This window comes from Watersipora subatra, chromosome 11 (genome assembly GCF_963576615.1).
Source record: "Watersipora subatra chromosome 11, tzWatSuba1.1, whole genome shotgun sequence".
NCBI lineage: Eukaryota > Metazoa > Bryozoa > Gymnolaemata > Cheilostomatida > Watersiporidae > Watersipora > Watersipora subatra.
In genome coordinates this window covers 13998518-14009000 of record NC_088718.1, presented here as the reverse complement: position 1 = coordinate 14009000, position 10483 = coordinate 13998518, and the positions used below count along the sequence as shown (strand labels likewise).

Sequence of the window (10483 nt, the reverse complement as noted above, 5' to 3'; positions counted from 1 at the left end):
TTTATATACAACTTTACATTCCCCATATACTTTCCATTCACAACATTCCTAACATTTTTCTATACTTACACTTCTAAAATAGAACTTTTTCACCTTTATATATCTATTTATATTACACTACCAAATACAACTGTAATATCAACAATTAACCGATTACTCATATACCTGGTTTCAACCCAACATTACCTCCAAAATAAAGTGTTAGTTGTACCTTTTTGGAGTCGTGCTCTCTCAAATTTATTTTATATCTCGAACAACTCTTATTTGCACTATACTTTGTCAATTCCTGCTTACAACCACTTTTTCAACAACCAGCAGTACCCTTTCTTTTTTCCATTATCACTTTGGTCAGGGGCTGTATGACAGGGGAATTTCTAGCCTAATAGTATTGCCGAGGAATCAGGATAGTGAATTTTAGGTTGTAGTAACAGAAAGTTCATAAACTAAAACATACGATGGTGGATATAGTATGTTCGTGTCACAGAATACAAAATGATGTTTGTCATATATGTGGCAGGAAAGGATAAATACAAATATTCTGGGCATAATTCATGCACTATTTTGAAACCTATAACATAAATGCAGAAATGAGCAAGTTTGGATAAGGCAAAATGTTTTAAGATTTTGTGATGTGTTGGGTTGAAATGTGGTTAGCTGGAAATTTTGATATCCACATGCGAGATAATTTTATTTCCTATCTGGTATTGTTTATTCCTCAAAAAGTGGCTGTTCACCTGGCTGTAAAATCATTGAAGTTTAGATAAAAAATAATGATAGTAACTTCTTTCTCATTACTAAGACCACATTTGAAAGTAATTGAATATAAACTATAATGTGATTGCTTGTTCATGGAGGAAGTGGGTGGCATGTTCAGGGTGTATGCGTAGTGGTGAAGTGAGGGAGATAAGTGTGGGAGGAATGAGCAGTGTGAGAGATTTCATGGTATGTAAGCGCTTATGTATGCGCTTATAATTAATGGTTACTATATAAACAACTAAAAAATTTTACCACAGTAAATTGTTATACATTTTTTTAAATGCTATCATTGTGTGTAGAGCAAGTGGTTTTGATAATTTGATCACCTAACAGGAACATCTGAAATTCACATACATAAATTTGCTGTTGCATTTCAAATGAGTTTTTGTTTGGAAATATAAAATTTATTGTATTTTTTATCTAGAGAGCTCGTATATAGAGATTCCTCCAATTTGTGAAGGGGTTTACTGGTGCATTAAATATGAATAGGGTTACATTGGTGCCCTCAACAAATATATATATATATATATATATATATATATATACTACCTGAATGCCTGGGGTTGCACAGGTAATAAAATAATTAACCAATGAATTTGGGTAACTTAAGCTAGTCTTTGTATTTACTATAATAAGAGCCATGAAGCCAGCTTCCAATCGTTACGCTACGCGTGATGGTCTCTCACACAATCAATCATGATCTTCAAGCGTGCTAGTCGTGCTAACCAATCATATTTTCGCAAGTGTTTCAAGCGTAGGTATTTTAATCGGTGCAATGAGTAATAATCACAATTATTCCATTGTATAGCAATATTACTGCTTGGTCTGGTGGATAGCACGCCTGTCTGCAGACCCGGAGGTTTCGAAATCAATTCCAACGCGATGTGGATTTTCATTACCGTAACTTTATCATTGTAATTGGACACACAAACAATAGGCAGATGACAAACAAACACTAAGATATATATATAGATTTAATATATAATCGTCGTCATAAACTCCATTAAAAAATGTGTATAGACAATACTGAATGCTGGAATGTATTTTTTGTTTATGTTGACATTATTTGGAGGACAGATAGGTGAGTATTCTCAATTAAGTCAGCATTCACATTTGCTGACATTAATTTTGCAAAACGTTTATTGCGAGTCAGCAAAAATGAACAGTGGTTTTTTTTCAACATTGTTTGGTGACATTTTAGATCAGTAATTGCATTCACTTTTTGTTTCGTGAAGAGTGTTGCATTGCTGACGAAGAAATAACACCATGCATTTTTAAGTTCTGTTGTTTTTAAATGACCCAACGGTTTCCAGTTGGCATTATGTGCTACTAGTAGTAAGGCTGGAGATGCATTGAATCTTTTTAATTTTTAATCAGATGGTCTGTAGGTGGGTGTTTAAGAGTCTGGTTCTCATGAACCACGCAGAGTTTTGAAACCAAATATTTTTAGCAACGTGACACAAAGCATATGCTTTTGAAGTCTAAACAAAGTTGGCCAAAACTGGGAAAAACGTAGTGTTTACACAGACTAGTAGACACAATGACATAGCAGCTTAATTAAAGGTTGACTTGCAACAAATTTCACATTACAGTTATTTGGTATCAAAAGATTCACCATGTCTACTCTGCTGTTTTGTAGGTGCAAAATATGTGGAAATGTCATTACAAGCTCTCAAAAACGAACAGTTAATCGCAGCCATCACGAAAATGCTGTAGATTGGAATCTCTTTCCAAAACGGCTCAAATGGGACGTAATTGAACACAATTTGCTTCTGTTTACACTTTCATGCAACCTCATTCATCGAAATATTTTCACAAATATACTTCACACAATCAATAAAACCATGTATATTGTCCTTACATATTTCATCATCGTTGTAATGCTGTGACTTTGATCAATGATATCTCAAAACCTACCATAAAAATTTGTTTAATTTTTTAACGTTAGCTCGAAGAAGTGCATAACATCCTCTGATAAACATGAGGAGCCTGTTGGTCACCTGTGATAGTCGAAAAATGCTGCAGAAATTGTTCGCGCTATTTGGCCGGAAGTATGGTTCACATGATCAGATTACGACTAGATGATCAGACCAGGCTGAAATGAAACTGTGAAGTAGTGAGCATCTATATTTGATACAGGCTTTCCGGTAGAACCCAAAGTGTTTGTCATAAACTAGTGCTACGAGATGTTTTATATTGAGCCTTTTATTTCACGTGATAACATCACATGTAAAAGCAATAACCACAATGTTTGAGAACGTCATTGAAATTAAGAGATTCCAATCTACGGCGGTTTTGGGATGGCTACGATTAACTGTTCATTTTTGAGCTTTTAAGAGCTTGTAATCACATTTCCACATATTTTGCACCTACAACACAACAGAGTAAGACATGGTGAATCTTTTGATATCAAAAAACTGTAATGGGAATTTTGTTGCAAATAAACCTTTAATAGAGATATTCGTGCTGTTATACCTACATTTTACTCCCTTACAAGCATATGCAATGTACTTCTGCAGTACAAAATGATAGATAGTACTAGAATAACCACAAGCTTTAGGTCTAGCCAGAGCTACCAATAGTACCTAAAAGACGAGTATAGCAATAGTATATTACTAGCTGCATGTTTGTAAACTTAGAAGGAAAATTATATCAGAGCCTATTTCAATTCTGCAAAGAACGCCTACAGAGAGGAATGCTGAAATTTGGAAAAACTGTAATAAGTTTTACCTTGTAGTTTATCCAACCAATCAGTAACACTTTCTAGTTTATCCAACCAATCAGTAACACTTTCTAGTTTATCCAACCAATCAGTAACACTTTCTAGTTTATCCAACCAATCAGTAACACTTTCTAGTTTATCCAACCAATCAGTAACACTTTCTAGTTTATCCAACCAATCAGTAACACTTTCTAGTTTATCCAACCAATCAGTAACACTTTCTAGTTTATCCAACCAATCAGTAACACTTTCTAGTTTATCCAACCAATCAGTAACACTTTCTAGTTTATCCAACCAATCAGTAACACTTTCTAGTTTATTCAACCAATCAGTAACACTTTCTAGTTTATCCAACCAATCAGTAAAACTCTCTAGTTTATCTAATCAGCAAAACTTCATCGACGATCTAACCAATTAGCACCAGTTTGTAGTTTATCTAACCAATTAGCACCAGTTTGTAGTTTATCTAACCAATTAGCACCAGTATGTAGTTTATCTAACCAATCAGCAGCACTTTGTAGTTTACCTAACCAATCAGCAGCAAGTTATAGTTTATCCAACCAATCAGCAACACTATAATTTTATGAAGTTCACCGGCCTATTAGACATTCAGCTATTACACGATTGTGTGAAGTCATCCCTTAAAAGTTACTTCAACCAAATTTATAATGCATGTGTATATGCTTACAAAATATCATGTTAAAAATTTTAAAATACCATGATTTTAGGTTCCTGGAAAAAGGCTATCAACCAATCAGCTGTCACAGTATATGTTAGCACTTCTTAACCTTCATAGCGTATGACTATGTTGTTGTGCTGCTTCCTCGCAGTACGCACAGCAACAGGCTCGTGTTCAACGTTTATGGCTTGGTTTATGGCTTATAAACCAATGAAATGCTTTATCATTCAATTACTTTCTATTCTGTTTGCCAAATGTTTTCTCATTCAAAGCAATGCTTTTTAAGGAAGAAAGATAATGCATTCAAGTCTGTTATGAGTTTCTGAACCATTTTTAAATGTGTATGGGCCAATTCTGGTTTCAATCTTACTAATATCGTCATATTAGTATGTTGCCAATGTTTCATACCATGTTTTACCATAAAAAAATTTTTAAGTGTTCTAGTTTCTAGATAGGAATGTTAGAATTTTTCATTAAATGAGCAAGTCTTTCACTGTCTATCGCCATATCATATTAGTAAAGATATTGAAACCACAGTCGTTGTTCAAGGTATAGGACACAAATCCCATGAAACACATTTACCCGTTGCTGATTAAATTAGTTTATGGAGAAATGTAGATTCTCAGCAAATTTAACCAAAGCCATTGGCACAATGGAGTTTATCAATGTTTGCCAATTAAAGATTGAATCTGTTAGCTTGTTATCTTTCCCCAGGTGTTCACTATACAGCTGGGAGGGCACAAGAGAGTTGTAGTGTCAGGGTATGATAACTTCAACAAACTTTTGATTAAGAATGCGCAATATTCAAGCACTAGATCTGCCAAGGCACTGAGTTCATTGAACACAGAACTGGCTAAACACTCACCAGGTGTGTATTATAACTAGTTGCTATGTTGTCTGGTTAGAGTTGTCTTTCCAGTTCATCATGATCTATCATTGCAATTTAACAATAAACACATACCAGGTGTGTATTATAACTAGCAGGTATGTTGTCTGGTTAGAGTTGTCTTTTCAGTTCATCACGATCTATCATTTCTATTTGACAATAAACACATACCAGCTGTGTATTATAATTAGTAGCTATGTTGTTTGGTTAGAGTTGTCTTTTCAGTTCATCATGATCTATCATTGCTATTTGACAATAAACACTCACCAGCTGTGTATTGTAACTAGTAGCTATGTTGTTTGGTTAGAGTTGTCTTTTCAGTTCATTATGGTCGAACACTTCTATTTGACAATAAACATGTACATACAATACATATTGGTACTTGTATTTGTTCTAGGTATTTTCTGGGCTCCTTTTCCACAATGGAAAAGCCTAAGATCTATGGCTATCAGCTCTTTAAGAGATGAAGGAATGGGCAAAGCTTTTCTAGAGCCAAAGATAATGGAGGAAATAGAAGAGTATATTAAACACTATATCAAGCCACACACTGGAACACCAATTTCTGTACAACGTAGCCTTTCAAGAGCTTCTAGTAACCTTATCAGCCAAATGGTGCTAGGGCAGAGGTTTTGTTATGAACACGAGCAAGCTACGACTGTTATCGAATCATTGAATGAAGTTTTTGCCTTGGCTGGTAAGCTATCAATTCTGGATAACATACCATTAGCTGGTCTGTTTTTCAAGCATCTTCGGGATAGGTACTCCTTTATCAGCTTTCACATCATCCGTCCTTTCTTTACTCGGTATTTCGATGAACACAAACAGAAATTCGATGATAACAATCTTGGAGATGTGCTCGATAGATATATTCTAAACTCACGACAGCCGCTTCTTTCTGCAGACGACAAGCAGTGTTTTTCAGGTAACTATTACACTAATGAATACATACTAACACAGATGTGCAGCTAGACCCTCAAATAAGTTGTGTAACCAATAGGTACAGGTTAACCACATGGCATCACTCTGTTAAGTAGGTCATTCGTTTTTTATCTTCTTTGTAAAATACTTTTTTTTCTGATCTATGTTTCATAACAAGTCAAAACATTGAGATGTGAGATAATTATTAGTTAGCTTGCTGTGATTGGTCACTGTAACCTTGACCTACAATCACTTCGACATACATTTTCATCATATGATGTAAAATCTGAGAAAATATTTTACTCTAGATTAAAGTACCTTTAATTTTCATTTTCGATTCTGGAAGCATTGCAGTTCTGAAAGGAAAAAAACTGATGAATATTAAAAATGAAACTTTTAAAAAAATATATATAAAAAATAGAAAAGCAAATCACTTAAGTCAATTTATACTTTATTACTTAGGTTAGTTAATATTTTACCTAATCCAAGTCAGGATTATTTATCTTTTATCTATTTATACAAATGTCACCGTCTGTCATTCGTATGCACAGTTGTAGCGATAAAAAACCGGAATCCCCAGGTCTGCCGACAGATGTGCTACTACGCCACACGGCTCACTTGCCATACTATGGCATAATTGTGCATATGATTATTGCACTGGTTAAAATATGCACACTTTAAGCTCTTGTGAAAATACTATTGGTTATTACTAGCACACTTGAAGATCATGATTGCAGGAGAGATTGTGACGTGTAAAGCAACGATTTTAAGCACAATTATAAGTTCGGCTCTTATTATAGTAAATATTTAGACCAGCTCAAGTTACTAGCTTAAGTTACTCAAATTAATTGGTAAAGAAACTTAGTCAATGGCAACTACATTGCCTGTCACTGTTTATAAGCTGTTCTTCTATTACCAATGCAACACCGGGCATTTAGTTGGGTTGCATATTTACATCACCATCGCTATTCGACTTTCACCTCTACATCACCACCTAAGCATCACTTCTACTTCCATACTCGTAGAGTATCAAGATAAATGTTTTTGCATTGGTTGTTATTATTACATTATTCATTGAGTTTTTAAATTTATTTTCACGTAGTTTTAATACAATGTATTTGTTATATTGTTTTGTGTAATTCCCTGAAATATACACATAATTGGTAAATCTTTAGACTGTAAAATGAATAGCATTGTATTTTTATAAATATCTTTGCTCCAACATGTGACAATGTCAACGTACAAAGAAAATAATTAACAAATAAAGAAACAGATTAACTTTGTTTATCAAGATTGAATCAGATTTATTTGCTATATTTACTCTTATCGATCAGGGAAGGTTTCATATCTTTGCTGCACTCTTCTGTATTTTACACCCATTTTAGATAATAACTGCGTTAGCTTTTGCGCTCAGCTCTATAGCGCTGGAACAGAAACCACATCTACAGCCCTCTCGTGGGCCCTACTCTACATGTGTCTATATCCTGAGGTGCTGCAAAAAACTCAGGCTGAGATAGATGAGCATTTAGGTAAGAAATCTTAGGCTAGATTTACTTTTCCAGAGAAGTTGAACGCATAGGCCTATGTTATTTGTTTTAATTTTATGTTTTAAATTTAAATTTTCCACAAATTACCTAATTAAATTTTAATAGCTAAATTTTAATAACTAAATTAGTCTATTTAATGATTTAATTAATTTTAAAATTTAACTTTAATGTTTTACAACTTTATGATGTTTGTTTGCTCAAAGTTAAAAGTGTTGGTTTAAATCTAATTTGAAATAGCTGATCAGAAATAGCAATCTTTCAAGTAAGTTGATGGCCAAGTTAGCTTTCAATTACTGTACAGTGCATAAAAGCGAACGTGAAAATTGATTGTGCATTTTAGTATTCATTATAATATTTACTATAAATTTTAATTCATTATTCTAGCTTACTTAATATACTAGCTTCATTATAACTATACTAGCTGTGCTACTCGGCGTTGCCCAGCTAATAAAAAAGTCTTTGGATAGAACATTTATTAGTATTTAAAATATGTCAACATTTGCCATTCTATCTTTCAAACTACATATAATGAGAGAAGTGTTTTGTGTAGTTGAAATAAATTAAGAGAAAAACTAAAAACAACTGTAAAGGTTTTCAAACCTTGTCAAACAACTGTAACTTTCAAACTTCATAACTTGAAAGAAGTGTTTCGTTGAAATAAATTAGAAGGAAAAATAGGTGTTTAAATGTAAACGTGAAATCATTAGCAAGTAATGGCTAAATATAGTCTGTTTTGCCACGATTACAATTCAAAATTATTTGGTTTACAATTATATGGTTTTAGTTCGTTTCAGAGTGTTGGCATGCGAAAATTGGCATGCCAATTTTCGCATGCCAACACTGACATGCCAAAATATCGCAGGCTATAGAGGTACATAGAGTGATATAGAAACCCATAGTAATTATCTAATGCAATCACCTCCTGGTGAAAATCATCAAAATCATTATTAAAAAATAGTAACAAAACAATATGTTAACCTTAGTAACTATAGTTACCTACACTGTACAATGACTTTAGTGTATTTCGTGGTTATGATCTACAAGATATAACATTACAACGTACTACATGCAGAGTTCTTACCTTCAAGACAAACGTTTAGCATAAACGCTGAATCTGACCTAAATGAATTTAACTTACTTGAAGGAAGTTTTAGTACATATTTTAGTAAGCTTTAAACTTTTAACTAAAATTTTATCTTTTATCCATTTTGCTATCAGTTTTTACCATATCGGATAACGTATATCTCTTAATAACGTATATCTCTTAATAACGTATATCTCTTAATAACGTATATCTTTTAATAACGTATATCTCTTAATAATGTATATCTCTTAATAACGTATATCTCTTAATAACGTATAACTCTTAATAACGTATATCTCTTAATAACGTATATCTCTTAATAACGTATATCTCTTAATAATGTATATCTCTTAATAACGTATATCTCTTAATAACATATATCTCTTAATATCGTATATCTCTTAATAACGTATATCTCTTAATAACGTATATCTCTTAATAACGTATAACTCTTAATAACATATATCTCTTAATATCGTATATCTCTTAATAACATATATCTCTTAATAACGTATATCTTAATAACGTATATATCTTAATAAAGTATATCTCTTAATAACGTATATCTCTTAATAACGTATATCTCTTAATAACGTATATAATCAGTAATCAAATCGCCAAATTGGAAGTTCGACATAAATTATTGTTGATATCGTGGGGTGTGACAAATTAGCCCAAACGAAGAAAAAGACGAAGAAGCATCGTTTTGCATATACTTCGGTCCTAAAATATTTCTTAATAGGGGCATCATAACGTGTGGGTGCAATCCTAAAATAATTAGCGCGTGCATACGGTCTAAGGTATATGATAACAACTTAGATCTTTACGCCTTGTATGGCTCAGTGGTAGTGCTTGGATTTTAAACTTGCGGTAGCAATCTCTGAGTTCAAATCCATCAGATCTTGAAACTTTAATTCCTTTAGATGGACATACACAATGACAAATACACACACGACCAACTTTGAGAAATATATATATAGATAACTATATGTCTAACTTCAATTTATTAACCTTGGGTTTTATGATTGAGAACAACGTTGAAGGAAGAAATAAGAAAATGCTTACCTTGGCAACGAAGCTAGAGTTATTTTAATAAGTACAGGACTTATAAAAAATTTTGATGTTTTCTTACCAGGGGTGCAATAGACAATTACTACCGTATGTGTTTTTATACCCATCTATATGTAATTTCTGCCTTTAGATGCCAACACCGGAATGAATTAATGTTGTATGGCGGGGTCCACTGTACTTATAGAAAATTTGTATGCTTACTAATGGCTGGACTTGTCTTGGCTATGAATGACAACTGACAGCCCATGTTAGGTGTCATAATACTGTCCGGCAGACGGTGATCGCTCTGCATTTGTATTTGAGTTTATGTAACTATTAAATCTATATTTGCTGAGAGACAATCCCATGTTGAGAGTAATTGATTCATTTCAGGTTTAGACAGGTGTGTGACATCTAAGGACAGGTTGTCATTGCCTTATACTGATTCTGTGCTACTTGAGGTTCTGAGAAAAGCTAACATTGCGCCATCCTCAGTGCCCCACTCCCTGTGCAACTCTGTGGAGATCGATGGCAAGGTGTGAATTTATAATGAATGTACACTTTTGTATCGATATATCTAACAAGATCGGGGCAGCAGCAGAAACTGCAATTGAATTAAATTAATCGGTAGTTTAAACTTGCATTAATAGTGAAATTAATTAATTTCAGGTTTGTGAACATCATTAATAATTCAATTAGCAAATTATTTTCTGTTTAAATTGAATTCAGCATTAAATTACCAAATTAGTTTGAAGATTAATTGCACTCATAGTTGAATTAACAAAATAACTTTGATATAATCTAAATTAAGCTTTAAGTTAATCAATTGGTGTAAGAAATA

At 33.1% G+C, this 10483-nt stretch overlaps 1 protein-coding gene across 6 annotated transcripts in view; it reads left to right on the top strand.

The window, feature by feature from the left end:
* The window catches only part of LOC137408214 (cytochrome P450 2D28-like), a 44999-nt gene that overhangs the window by 18276 nt on the left and 16240 nt on the right, over positions 1–10483 (top strand). For all 6 annotated transcript variants that reach the window (XM_068094630.1, XM_068094627.1, XM_068094628.1 and 3 more), the window contains 4 exons: positions 4872–5025; positions 5441–5965; positions 7347–7490; positions 10036–10178. In XM_068094630.1, coding sequence (XP_067950731.1) covers positions 4872–5025; positions 5441–5965; positions 7347–7490; positions 10036–10178 — 966 coding nt within the window. The remainder of the gene's footprint in view (positions 1–4871; positions 5026–5440; positions 5966–7346; positions 7491–10035; positions 10179–10483) is intronic.